The 14,994-nt window shown below is 38.7% G+C and overlaps 1 protein-coding gene across 3 annotated transcripts in view; it reads left to right on the top strand.

Annotated features, from left to right (window-relative positions):
• ASAP2 (ArfGAP with SH3 domain, ankyrin repeat and PH domain 2) overlaps positions 1 to 14,994 on the top strand; it is a 168,161-nt gene that overhangs the window by 29,316 nt on the left and 123,851 nt on the right. For 2 of the 3 annotated variants that reach the window (XM_073336056.1, XM_073336057.1), the window contains exons 2-3: positions 4,762 to 4,834; positions 14,055 to 14,200. In XM_073336056.1, the coding sequence (XP_073192157.1) occupies positions 4,762 to 4,834; positions 14,055 to 14,200 (219 nt within the window). The remainder of the gene's footprint in view (positions 1 to 4,761; positions 4,835 to 14,054; positions 14,201 to 14,994) is intronic. The other variant, XM_073336058.1, reaches the window with a different exon arrangement.

Here is a 14,994-nt window from a genome sequence, read left to right as displayed (position 1 = left end):
TTGGAAAGCATTGCAGTGGTTAACAGTGGAAATTGGCTTATGGAACCAAGTCCATTTAGTTTGCCAATGTGAGGATAAAAGGCCTGACCGCTAGTCAATGGTCTCTTAGTGACTCCAACTATTTTTACAGGGCTGTATGTTTTGAAATAAGTTAGGTTAACAAAAAGAAACTCCTATTTTGTTACTTTCTCTGATATACTCATTGGTGAAATTCCTTTTGTTAAATCATATTCAGTAAAGCTGGACTTGTTAAAGCTGGTGACAGTAATCTGAATCGGTTGTTTTATATTCAAAGCACATAAGCTACATCAATGAAATGTTACAGTTTTTTGTTTCGTAAGTTGTCAGTTTAAAATTCTCAATTTATTGTTCCCATGGCACCCCTTGCATATATGTAACACCTTATCTTTCTGAATAGCCTGTTACATTTATGTCCTAAAATATATTTGCCGTGTGTCTGATCTATGGTTGCTCTTGGAACTATAGTTTTTAGGTGTGGCTAGCTAACAATAACCAATTTGAATTCTAGTCAGTTTAAAAAAGAGTAAAAATAGTTTCACATATTAAACCTCCCTCATACCAGTTGTGTGTGGTTTTACAATCATTTTCTTTCTTTAAATGGCCTTTGTCTCCTGTTGCTGTGTGAAGGACCCACACAAACAAAGGGGGAAACTGGCCAATTGAACATGCAGTAATATTAAAGCTTCAGTAGACAGAGAACTGTCAAATGCACAAAGTAAACAAACTGAAAAAATTTCCAATCTCCTTCAGCTACAGGAATCTTCGATGTTTCTTATACAAATAGTAAATAAAACAATTTTCACATAGAAGTGTAATTTTTTTTTAAAGATTGATGTCCCCTTAACTGAAATTAATAAAGCACTTTGATCAGGTAAATTGATGTGTGTGAAGATAATTAATTCCCTGATTTATTTTTTTGTACATTGTTGCTTCAATATAGCATTTAAGTATGAAAAAGTTGAATTTCAAAAGAACAGAAATAAAACCAGAATGACCACGTGCTGAAATAAACATGCTGATTCTAGACAACAAGTTTCTCAAAACTGATCTCTAGATGTACTAAAGAAGCATCAAATAAGTTCAGAAATAACAATAAATTAGCTTGGCAAGTAGCCTCCCATTATTAGTAGTGGAAACTCCATTCTTCGTCATATAAATCTAGATTGGGCTCAAGACTTTATTTCTTAAGTATACGGAAATCTTCTGCACTGGCAGGAGGATGAGCAAGAAGGTCTCTTTTTAACCTGGAATTTCTGTGATTTGTAGTTATATTACTGTAGAACTGGCAATATTTGCTGTAAATTAACATGCAGTATATTTACTGATTTTTAGAAAATAGAGTTGTATTTACTGCAGTTATTTCTAGTAAGAGGCAAGTAGAAGTACTCATGTACAGAAGCTGGCTGGGAGAAAGAAAATAAATTATTTGGCCACCCTAGAAAATTTGTGCTAAAATAAATAGATTGTAAAATAAACAACCTTGCAATAGTGAAATTTTAGTACATGATTCAAAATTAGACATCAGTTATGAGGATAAAAGGACCCTGTCATAAAAACTATATAGCTACTTTTCTTCCAGTTCAAAGAATTGATTTAGCATTTCAAATTAGTGAACGTGAATGCCAGAGGATGTAACATCAGAAGCCATTTTAAGTTTCATTGCTTCTGACACGGTGTTTGGAAGAATCCAAAGAGAGAAACTGAATGAAAGGAAAATTGAGAGCATGTTGGTGAGTGTAGATGTAGCATGTGCATATTTTTAAAAATAGAAATACAGAATTGAAGTTGAAATGTACAAAAAAGCTGGAGCTTTCTGTAAAATGATTAGCAGGTGCTGAAAACTGTGCAAATAGGAGGAAGAAGAGAATAGGAAGAACCATACTAAATAAAGAGAGCTAATATTCTTAACACAAGAAAAGAGAAACATAAATACAAGCTCCCATTTAAAATGATAAAGGGTCTGATTCATCAACATGTTCCAGTTTTACATTAGAATAATTCCTCTGAGATCACTGGAGTAAAGTAGTGGTGAATCAGGCCTAGGGGCAGTAGTTAAACAAACAAAAGATCAAAAATAGTAAGGAAAGTATTGTAAAAGTGACTGAATTACTGTGTTTGATGCACATGGTGGCTTCTTTTTTGTTTTGTTTTTTTTGCAGTCAGTATTAATCAGTCTTTAGGCATACATAACCAGCAGAGTTTCAGCATAATCTAAACATTTTACATATACCTCAAAGAACAAAACACAACATGTATATGTTATCATCATGACATTTTGGCATGCATCTTGTTAAAAACAGTATTTTTATTTCAAGTGTGTAATATAAACACAAACATATAGCACCACCATAAATCCTTTCAATTCCATATTCCAGCTACTTATTTTTTGATGGTGAGGAATAAAAATGGGATACTGAATCCAGGCTGCATTCACATTTTTCATTCTGCTGCATAGATTTGGACTCAATTATCCAAGAGAGTGGTAGCAGAGCCACATCAACAAATACAATGTCTTCTCAGAATGATTTTAACTTGTTTCATTCATTGGAGTTCTCTAGGCACATGGAGATAGGCAGTCTGCAACCTCCATGTTTATTTACCACTGTAAGGAGAATGATACAAATACCTACATGTATAGAACCTGCAAAATGGGCTTATACTCATTATGACTAGTGAGCGTGCACTAAGCAAGCAGTCTGCTGTTAAGAATTCACTTTGACTAGTCTTTGGTCAAAATCTAAGTTTGTTGACCTTCAAAGCATGCTTCAAAGACTTTTCCCTACTTCACGAGCTGAATGAGACCCACATAAGACTTCCCTTTTGAACATCACTGTTAATTTTTATTCCTATACTCAGTATTTTTAAATAATTAGAAATGATCCCAGAGACTGATTGGTATGTGGTGTTTGGTTTATAAATTACATAAAAATGATTAACAGTAGGATAACTGTAAACAGGGGGTCATATTCATTGATGCAGTTTCATTAGTCGATTGACTTAAGCCAGGATGAATTTGGCACAGTATTTTTGTAGAAAATCTCATGGTAGCCTGACCTTGGTTTAAGAGTATTGTGACAAAGTTCCTCCTCTGCCTTGGTGGGTCCTGTGCTTATTGGCGGATTTTCTCGCCTCAGAGGTTCACGGCAGCCCTCAGTTTGGCTACTTTCGTGGCTCAAATCTGCCGTTCATTCAGTTAGCCTCATCACTGGCCAGCATGGGGAAAGGAAGAACAATCCCCGCAGTGTCTGCAGATCCACTAGGATCCACCTAGTGGATTGGGGAACAGGCCACAGACCTTCCACTCTGGTAGAACCCACAGTCCAGTTCAACTCCTCCGGTATCAAGTAGGGAGTTGGGGGTGTGGGGGGAACCCGGGCCCGCCCTCCACTCCAGGTTCCAGCCCAGGGCCCTCTGGATTGCAGCTGTCTACAGTGGTTCCTGCAACAGCTGCTTGTCAGCTACAACTCCCTGGGCTACTTCCCCCTGGCCTCCTCCCAACACCTTCTTTATTCTCACCACAGGCCCTTCCTCCTGATGTCTGATAATGCTTGTTCTTCTCAGACTTCCAGTAGTACTCATTCTCAGTTTCTTGCACCTCTTGTTCCCAGCTCCTCGCACGTACCACAAACTGAAGTGAGCTCCTTTTTAAAACCCAGGTGCCCTGATTAGCCTGCCTTAATTGATTCTAGCAGCTTCTTGATTGGCTGCAGGTGTTCTAATCAGCCTGTCTACCTTAATTGTTTCCAGAAAGTTCCTGATTGTTCTGCAACCTTCCCTGTTACCTTATCCAGGGAAAATAGACCTACTTAACCTGGGGCTAATATATCTTCCTTCTGTCACTCTCCTGTAACCATCTGGCCCGACCCTGTCACAGTATATATAATAAAACCGGTGGTTTGTAATACTGTTCTTCAGTGATATCTGCGGGTTCTTAACCACTTATGAAACCCAGACTCCAAGTCACTGCACTTTCAATATGTTTTGCTTCATTTTGATGAGCACAGGTTCTTCTGCATCCCAGAAAAACTGTAGGCTTCATTTTATTTCACCTTCAGTTTTGCAGGCAATAGGTTTGCTGTCTTCGTTTCTTCCTTTGAAAGACATTTGTTATGGATATTGGAGAATCGTGAATATGATTTTAATGTGAATTTTATGTTGTCATTGTGAAAGCCTTGTATAGTAATAAACAATGAAAGACCAAGTCATTGTATGGTTGAAATATCTGCTATCTCTTTTGTTCAGCACTGCAGTCAGAAAGTTCCTGTGGTCAGAAGTACAATTAATAAACTAAATTATCTTGGAAACCAAAATTAATTGTCATTTTTAATCTTGTTGCTCGAGAAGTGACATTGTTTGGTTCTTCATCAGCATCAAAGTATAGGGTGTATTGAAAATGTTTCCATCATCTTTAATAATGATTTAACATAGGAAGAATAATTTTATTGTGTGAAAGTTTTCAGTTCTTTTGGAATATTAAACTTATAGTAACACTAGAAGAAAACTGGCTTAACTGTGGTGTTGATCACCAACGGAAGAGGGAAGGAAGGAAAGTTTCTGTGGCAAGAAGCAGCAGAACAGCATGCTGATGGATTTTTTAAAAAATGTTTTTATTTAATCATTACAAAATAGAGTTGGCCAAGATGGTAATGAGTAGGACATTAACATTTTCCCCAATATATAACTCAGCCAATGGCTGTTTTGTAATTTGCATTTAATGTTTATTCATATTTTTTGTTTTAGGCTCTCGATGTTGACCGAACAGTTCTTTATAAAATGAAGAAATCAGTGAAAGCTATAAATGTATCTGGGCTGGGTAAGTACATTATAATTCTGTACGGTTAATTTCTCTGACAACTGCTTTGCATTTGAAGCAAGAAGACTTAAACTTGATCTGTTTGCTGAATTGGGAGCTTCTAATACAAGCAGTGTTGAAGTGAGGCTCACTAACAAATATATTCTAGACAGTGATCCTGCCCTGGCAGTGAGAGAACTAGATTATTTAATGTTTGGGATTTTTTTTCCCTCCTCAACTCTTAATTACTGTGAATTGCAGAATGAGAACAAAGCCAATGAACTACAGTCTTCTATTGCTGGTGACCTATGAAACAAAAATCTTTTCACCTGTCAAGGAAGATAAAAATACAAAGAAATATTTCTGTGTACACATTGTATATACATATTTATAAAAATAATTTTGACATATTAATATATTTATTTTAAAAATGCTCATACAGATATTTACTGGTATTTTTATCTTCCTTGACAGATGATGAGAATTTTCTGTTTTTTGGTGGGTGGCCAGCCATAAAAAAACAAAAACAAAAAAAACTTTATAATATAATCATAGAAACATAGGTCTGGAAGGGACCTCAAGTCCAGACCTCGTGCTGAGGCAGTACCAAGTCTATCCATAGACCATCCCTGATAAGTGTTAGTCTAACCTGTTCTTAAAAACCTTTAAAGACGGGGATTCCACAACCTCCTTGGTAATCTATTTTAGTACACACCAATCCTTGTATTAAAAGAATATTTTACCTAATATGTAACCTAAATCTTCCTTGCTCCAGATTCAGGCCATAAGTACTTCTTGTCCTGCCTTTAGAGGACGTGGAAAACAATTATCACCACCCTCTTTGTAGCAGCCCTTAATATATTTGAAGTCTCCCTCAGTCTTCATTTCTCATGACTAAACATGCACAGTTTTTCTTAACCTTCCTTATAGGTCAGGTTTTTCTAAGTCTTTTATCCTTTTTGTTGCTCTCCTCTGGACTCCCTCAAATTTTTCCACACCTTTCCTAAAATGTGATGCCTAGAACGGGACACAGTACTCCTGCTCAGCCGTGCTGAGTAGGGCAGGACAGTACTTGGTGTGTCTTACTTACAACACTTCTGTTAATACGCTCCAGAGTATTCGACTTTTTTTGCAACTGCATCCCACTGTTGGCTCTTATTCAATTTTTGCTCCGCTATAACCCCCAGTTCCTTTTCTGCAGTATTACTGCCTAGCCAGTTAGTCCCCATTTTATTTTTCTTCTTTCTAAATGTAGTAATTTGCACTTACCTTTATTGAATTTTTAAGTCTTGTTGATTTCCAACCAATTCTCCAGTTTGTCAAGGTCCTTTTGAATTCTAGTTCATCCTCCAAAGTGCTTGTGACCCCTGCCAGCTAAATGTCATCCAATAAGCATACTCTCCACTGTGTTATCCAAGTCATTAATGAAAATATTGAATAGTACCAGTCCAAGACAGACCCCTGTGGGACCCCACTGGATAGGCCCTCCCCGTTTGATGGCGCTATTCTGAAACCTACTCTTTGAGTGTGGTTTTTAAAATCAATTTTGTACCCACCTTATAGTAACTTCATCTAGACTATGTTTCCCTAGTTTGCTCATCTAAATGTCATGTGGGACATTTAGCCCTCTGAAAATTAAGATGCATCTGTCATGGATCCACAGCTCCAGTGTTCTGGAACAGTCCCTGGGAGTACCTCTTTAGTGTGCCAGACCCTTAAGGTATCGCTCTTTCACTGGAGTAAGCCACTTGGCTTCACCATCTCCTTGGACCCAGCCTCAGAGCCTTCACAGCCCTGCTTCGCACCATGAGCTCTCTTCAACGAGTCCACCCAAAAGAGACTTGTACACCCAAAGAAAGTGAGCAATGCACCCCCACTCTCAGCATCTGCAGTGACTCTCAGCCAGCATTGTAAAAGCAGTAGTGTTTATGACACGGTGGATTTGATTTAAATCACTAGTCAGGAAGACTCGATTTAATCATGGATTTCTACATAAAAGTGCCTTCTTGTTGGTTGTTATAACCTTAATACATATTCTTCACAACTCAGAGATAGATGTAGGTTTCATTTTTAGAAGGTACACACTATACATCTTTGAAGTGATTTATTTTGAAAACTTTTCAGATTAGTTTTACAGCTATATCAGAAAATGAACGATTGTTTGGTTATTTCATTTACCAAAGGTAATTGAAGCAGATATTTATGAAGTCATTGGGAGGTGAACAATCTCCAACTCAACAGGTTAATCAATAATATTTGGAGGATTTTCTTGCCATGCTTTATTACTAGGAGAACATCACCAGACAGACATTTACGTTGTTTTATTTAATTAAAACAACAATGTTATGTATTCTGGATTTTTTTCTTCATCAGCAAATATATAATATTTTAACAAAACAAGCATATTAATTTTTGAATTTAGTTAAACATTCAAGTTTTTTAAAATCAGGTTTGTTTTTATTAAAATAGTTTAACTAAAATAGTTAAATAAATAAATAAATATATATTAAATTAAATCAACTGTGTCAGCCAGGTCAACATGAGAAACGTAAAATATTGGCGTCTGCAGCTAACTCTGTTGTTTTCACCTTCGTTTTCCTGTTTGTTCATCATCTGGAAAAGAAAAACAAGCTTTCCTGCTTTTCCAGGTCCCAAACAATTTCTCAATTTGGAATAAATTAGTCCAAAGGAAGAAAATATTCTTTTTATACTGACAGAAGAAGCTACTGCTGTTAAAAGTGAGATTATCACTTCAACAGTCTCTGAATCTAAGTGCTTACGTGACTTCCACCAGTTCACTGGTGGGACTTTCTTTAAATCATCATCAGCAAACATATATTTCTTAAATGGTTCACCCTTAGCTCTGAAGTTTATTATAGTTGGCATTATGGAGGGATGATTGCCAGATGTCATGTCACAGCCAACTCCTCTTCTTCAGCAGTTAAGGTTTGACCCCGATACTGAGTATTGAGAATATTTGCAAGAAAATGAGCTTGTGCTTGTCCCATTCTTTTTTTAATGCTTATAATTTAACTCTGTCATTGCAATTTCTCTTTTTAAGATCTTACTCCGTTCCTTCTCAATTTCCCTGCATTTTGTTCAAGGCTACAGAAATAGGCTTTAGGGTACTCAGCATGTGTTCAACGTTTCTCTTAAGCCCACTGTTGAGAACTTTGGCTGTGACAGTGCCATCTATTTTTTCTCGATTTTGTTCACAAACTGTCATCCGATTAGGCCAGTTCTTGATACAGTGCTCAAAACAGTCCACTACTGAGTTCCATCGCACGTTTTGTGGGAGAGTTAGCTTGGGTCCTCCCACTTTTTTTCAGAGCAGCTGCTGCAAAGTGGTTGTTACGGAAGTATTTTGCAATTTCAACATTAGCCTTTATTTCTGGAACACTGAAATCTTTGGCTAGGAGATGCATCAAATGAGCACTGCAACTGTATGTTGCTAGCTTGGGACTCTCTTCTAAATAATATCTTCCATCTTGGGTACATTTGCAGCATTGTCTGTGACCAAGCTGCGTACTAGACATTTGAATTTTTTTCCACAGTTTGTTATAGCTTTTACTACTACTTCTTGTAAGTATTCTGCTGTGTTTGCATTTCTTGATGTACCAAATTGTTTCTGTAAGGAAGACATTTCCTTCTTCTGTTGTCATACAAGCTCACACAACAAGATCATTGTGATCATGACTTCACCCATCAAGACTCAAATTAACAATTTTACCCTCTAGACTTTTTGCACACTGCTCAATTTCTCTTTCATACACTTTATCCAGCAATTTGCCTGCGACATCTGCTCTGCTGAGTGGACTGTATCCTGGTCGTAATGACTGAACCATGATAATGAAGTGTGGGTTCTCAATCATACGGAAAGGAGAGTTTGTTGCATAAACAAACTGGGCAATTTTTTCATCAGTTACCTCTTTTTTGTAATCTGCTGGTTCTTATCACAAACTTATGTATGGTTGTTTCTGGATGATGGAGATTTTTATTTTCTTTTTGCTACAGGTGATATACTGTGGCTATGTGACATACGTGATGTGACTGAAACACTATCATTGGCAGATAACTATAGAAAGTGATGGTGATTTTGAAGGTGTATAGTCTTCAGAATCCTGTATGTTGAGGATCGATTCTCCTAAACAAAATAAGTCAATGCAGTTATTTAATTAGGATTCACATACTGCATATTTGTATTACTCATTACATTCACTGACGCTCAGTACTACTTTAAAGGTGAAATTGTAAAAGGAAGATCTGCCTATTTCAGCTATTTATTTTTTATCACAACTGCATCTAAAATGATAGTACCATAAAGTAACAACTATATTTTTTGCTCAAACATGAGAGTTCAGGAATAGTCCAGTAGGAAGACAGGCAGTCCTTAAGAAAAAAGTATGAAATAAAAAGTTTACTCACCTGAGGATCCTGCATGTTCAGACATGTTCCTTTCATAGAATCATAGAATATCAGGGTTAGACGGGACCTCAGGAGGTCATCTAGTCCAACCCCCTGCTCAAAGCAAGACCAATCCCCAACTAAATCATCCCAGCCAGAGCTTTGTCAAGCCTGACCTTAAAAACTTCTAAGGAAGGAGATTCCACCACCTCCCAACGTAACCCATTCCAGTTTTTCACCACCCTCCTAGTGAAAAAGTTTTTCCTAATATCCAACCTAAACCTCCCCCACTGCAACTTGAGACCATTACTCCTCGTTCTGTCGTCTGCTACCACTGAGAACAGTCTAGATCCATCCTCTTTGGAACCCCCTTTCAGGTAGTTGAAAGCAGCTGTCAAATCCCCCCTCATTCTTCTCTTCTGCAGACTAAACAATCCCAGTTCCCCCAGCCTCTCCTCATAACTCATGTGTTCCAGTCCCCTAATCATTTTTGTTGCCCTCCATTGGACGCTTTCCAATTTTTCCACATCCTTCTTGTAGTGTGGGGCCCAAAACTGGACACAGTACTCCAGATGAGGCCTCACCAATGTTGAATAGAGGGGAACGATCACGTCCCTCAATCTGCTAGCAATGCCCCATCTTACACAGCTCAAAATGCCATTGGCCTTCTTGGCAACAAGGGCACGCTGTTGACTCATATCCAGCTTCTCTTCCACTGTAACCCCTAGGTCCTTTTCTGCAGAACTGCTGCCTAGCCATTCGGTCCCTAGTCTGTAGCGGTGCATTGGATTCTTCCATCCTAAGTGCAGGACTCTGCACTTGTCCTTGTTGAACCTCATCAGATTTCTTTTGGCCCAATCCTCTAATTTGTCTAGAGCCCTCTGTATCCTATCCCTACTCTCCAGCGTATCTATCTCTCCTCCCAGTTTAGTATCCTCTGCAAACTTGCTGAGGGTGCAATCCATGCCATCCTCCAGATCATTAATGAAGATATTGAACAAAACTGGCCTGAGGACCAACCCTTGGGGCACTCCACTTGATACCAGCTGCCAACTATACATGGAGCCATGGATCACTACCCGTTGAGCCCGACAATCTAGCCAGCATTCTATCCACCTTATAGTCCATTCATCCAGCCCATACTTCAACTTGCTGGCAAGAATACTATGGGAGACAGTATGAAAAGCTTTGCTAATGTCAGGAGATAACATGTCCACTACTTTCCCCTCATCCACAGAGCCAGTTATCTCATCATAGAACGCAATTAGATGACTTTCCCTTGGTGAATCCATGCTGACTGTTCCTGATCACTTTCCTCTCCTCTAAGTGCTTCAGAATGGATTCCTTGAGGACCTGCTCCATGATTTTTTCAGGGACTGAGGTGAGGCTGACTGGCCTGTAGTTCCCAGGATCCTCCTCCGTCCCTTTTTTAAAGATGGGCACTACATTAGCCCTTTTCCAGTCATCCTGGACCTCCCCCGATCGCCATGAGTTTTCAAAGATAATGGCCAATGGCTCTGCAATCACATCCACCAACTCCTTTAGCACTGTTGGATGCAGCGCTATCCATGGACTTGTGCTCGTCCAGCTTTTCTCTATAGTCCTGAACCACTTCTTTCTCCACAGAGGGCTGGTCACCTCCTCCCCATGCTGTGCTGCCCAGTGCATTAGTCTGGGAGCTGACCTTGTTTGTGAAGACAGAGCCAAAAAAAGCACTGAGTACATTAGCTTTTTCCATATCCTCTGTCACTAAGTTGCCTCCCTCATTCAGTAAGGGGCCCACACTTTCCCTGACCACCACCTTGTTGCTAACAAGAAAGGTTGCCTGAAGAAACCTTTCTTGTTACTCTTAACATCTCTTGCTAGCTGCAACTCCAAGTGTGATTAGGCCTTCCTGATTTCACTTCTGCATGTGTGAGCAATATTTTTATACCCCTCCCTGGTCATTTGTCCAATCTTCTACTTCTTGTAAGCTTCTTTTTTGTGTTTAAGATAAGCAAGGATTTCACTGTTAAGCCAAGCTGGTCACCTGCCATATTTACTATTCTTTCTACACATCGGGATGGTTTGTGCCTGCAACCTCAATAAGGATTCCTTAAAATACAGCCAGCTCTCCTGTCTTCATGGACTCTCCAATGGTGGGGCAGACTGCAGACAGTAAGGCATTAGTCTCACCTGTGTGGTAGCCTGCCGGAGAATAAACAACCCTTTCCCATCCACTAGGTGACAATACCGCATATGAGGGAAACTGAGGCACACACAATATTCATACAAAATATTTATAAAAAATTCCCACTCCGTCACAGTGTCATGTCTACTGCTTCCTCCTTGTGCACTAGGCCTGTTACCCTGTCAGAAGGAAATTTGTTTGGTTTGGCATGATTTTTTCTTGACAAATCCTTGCTGGCTATTACTTATCACCTTATTTTCTTCTAGGTGCAAATTGATTGTTTCAATAATCTGTTTGTTCTCATCCTGAAGTTCACAGCAACTTGAGCTGGAAAAACCCTATCTTAATATACATGCACACTAGATGTGGCTGGAAAGCTGTGACCTGTGCACTGGGTGGTGTGCTGGCTGTAAGAAGTAAAGAATAAATTGAAATTGATAATATGCTTAGTATAACTCATACTCACTCAGGCAGGAGGAGACTCCCTCTTGCGTCAACTACCAGAGTTGCCACCTTTGGACCATGAAGGTCCTGATTTGAGACTCTGGGGGGTAATGTTATTTAGTACTTAAATTACCATAGGCCCCATCATGATCTGGGCCCTGTTATGCTAGGCAATGTACAGACATCTATAAAGAAACAGCCCTGATGTGAAGACCTCACAGTTCATCAGGAATGATTTATGAATGGTGATGGAAGAGGAATACGGTCCAAGGAAAAAAATATTTATTATAGCCGGAGCCAGTAGCACTGCCTGTTGTTAAGGTTGCCCAGCACTTCCCATCATTAGACTCCATTTTCAATTGCTTGTAATGGCCACATTTTAACAGTCTGGGGTGAAATTTTCTATGCTGGGTGTCTGCTTCCAGATAAATGTTTTGCGGGGGAATTTTTAAAAATTGTTTCATACTTTCATTATGAGATTCTTTTGCATTTTTTGAGAAGTTTTAACACCTCCATTGTTTGCAGTGGGCCTTTGAAATCATCAGAGAGAAAGCCCTCGGCTAGAGATGTCTTTTCTTTGTCCCTGAAATTCTGTTCGGGTTTGGCTACAAGATAAACTACTCAAATTGCTATTTCCCTAATGTGGCTTGTGTTCCTTAGGGTAATTTTGGGAATGTGCCCAAATAATAATTGATCATGAACCTTCTTTTCTAAGGCCAGGCTCATGCTACTGTTACACTCACCCCCACCACACTCTGTACTCCGAACACCGGGGAGCATCTGTAGGGGGGAGAGAGGAGGGAAGCCTCCCCTCCAAACCACACCGCTCTTTGGACCTGGCATCCCTAATTCTGGGGCGCTCCATGGGGCAGAAGCCCCTCACCTTCCAGGGGATTGGGGAAGGAGAAGAAAGAAAACCAACCGTACATCTGGATCCATCCATCATGCCAGCGCCTCGTTCTCCTCCCTCTCTTGGATGGTGACCTCCTCGTGCTGCCAGCTAATGTACTTTGCTTAAGTGTTCGAAGTCTGAATCTTCAGCACTACAGCACAAGATTCAAACCTTGCTGATGTTGCATGTTGGGTGGATATGTACAGTTACACATCATAGAATTTATTTTTCTCTCTTTTTAAAAAAACAAGGAAATTACATACAAAATAATGTAGTTTTGTTAATAAGGTTGCAAATTCAAGCACTGGAAAGTTAGGAAATGCCCAAATGAATGTTGTCTGTGCGACCTTAAACCAGCCCTCTTGTGTGTATGCATTAGGCTGCACACTTCAATTACATGATTGCATACTATTTTTTCCCAAAGGACCTGTACCTCATTCAATATACAGGATAGAAGCACAAGCGGGCAAAATTAAGGCTGCAATGGCGACTGTAAATCAGGTGCTTCCTAGTTTTAGAGTGCTTAACTTGGCAAGCTAAATGTTCTTTAACATACTTTATTTTGTATGTATAAAATATAAAGTACAAGCTTCATCATTTTAAAAGGAGGTGACCAGATAGTTCAGCTCAGAATCTTTTCAGTTTTTAAAAGTTGTGCACTTCTGTCCAGTTAGCTTAGCATCAATTAAATATGTTTTTAACACATTCAGGTAGGTTAGGCTCAAACTTTGTAAAAGGCTAAATACTGAAAAGGCCAGTAAGTGTGTGTTTTGGTGTCTAAGGTTAGACACAGATAAGTGGTAGACCTAACCAGTTAGTAGACTGGATACGAAATTAGTGTGTTCTTGTGTTTCATTTAAAGAATGTCAAGCTTTCTGTTTTGGATAACATGTATGCCTTCAATGTTTGAGGAATGAACATGCTTTTGTGAAGTGAATCACATAATATGTGTTTTGTTCTTCATTTCACTGTCCCTTTGTGAACTTTCTGACTAATTTTATTTACAGAGTTTTTATCTCCCAGGAAACAGTGGGATTTCTCGGGTGGGGAAAATCATTGCGCTTTTTACAGATCTACAGTAAGACACGTGCCAGTGTTTTTAATCAAAGATCATAAACTAAATTTACTACTGAAGAATTATTTTGGTGCATAATCTAACAAACTTTATTTTTTTAAGAAGTATTAATTTGAATGTATCAAGTTGACATATAAAGTAAGTTAATAAAGAGATTGTCATCTGAAAGTTCTGGAACTTTGTTTTAGCCAGTTGTAACTTTCAGTAATTTGTTCATGTAGCTATTGGAGTTAATTTTGCATTTGCTCTTTTGAAGCTCATGTGGAAAATGAAGAACAGTACACTCAAGCATTGGAGAAATTTGGAGGCAACTGTGTCTGTAGGGATGATCCAGATTTGGGAACAGCGTTTTTAAAATTTTCTGTGTTTACAAAGGAGTTGACTGCTCTCTTCAAAAATTTGGTAAGAAATGGTCTAGAATAAAACGTTATGATTGGAACTATATTAGGAAGAATTATACGTATAGAAGATTCAGGTATATCTAGTTCACGAATAAAACCACAACAATTGTTCCTGTTGAAGAAAATTCAGTGTTTTGGAGACCAGTATTTCTGACCTCCCTGAAAATGTCTGTAATCTTTTACTTGAACCAGTATGCCACAGCTCCACCTTCGCCTCATTCAAATCCATAATTGAAATATTCTTCTTTGAAGCCTATGAATCTTAGTGCTTTTCTCATGGAAGTGGACATAATCTCTATTATTAAACAACAGCAGCAAAAAAAATATTAAAACTGTTAAACTAACAAAATATTACTTATGTTCCACTGCTTGTTCATTCTGTTTTTACCTTCCTTTTATATATTGCTTTTGCATTATGTAATTGGACTGTAAGCTTTTGGAGAACAGATGGTTTTCTTACTTGCATGTAAAAAGCCTACCCATTCTTGGCACTCTGCAGATTATAAATAATAATATATAGGGTTCAATTCTGCAAATGCTGAGCACATCAAGTGTTACTGAAGTCAATAGTAGTTGAGGGCACTCTGTGCCTTGCAAGATCAGGGCCATATTATATGTGTTCTGCATGCACAGAGCAAACATGGGAATATAAAAACTTAAATTGCAAGAGGCAGATTCTTTGCCCACTCTGATGCTTTGTGTTGCTCAGAGGGCACAATCAGGGAATGAAAGCTGGCTGCATTCCCCTAGGATGGGTGAGTTCCAAACCCTCATAGAGCCAGGTAGAGCTAACTT

Source organism: Lepidochelys kempii, chromosome 3 (genome assembly GCF_965140265.1).
Source record: "Lepidochelys kempii isolate rLepKem1 chromosome 3, rLepKem1.hap2, whole genome shotgun sequence".
Taxonomy (NCBI): Eukaryota; Metazoa; Chordata; order Testudines; family Cheloniidae; genus Lepidochelys; species Lepidochelys kempii.
Note: the sequence above shows the minus strand (reverse complement) of the source record. Positions and strands in the feature narration are given on the sequence as shown.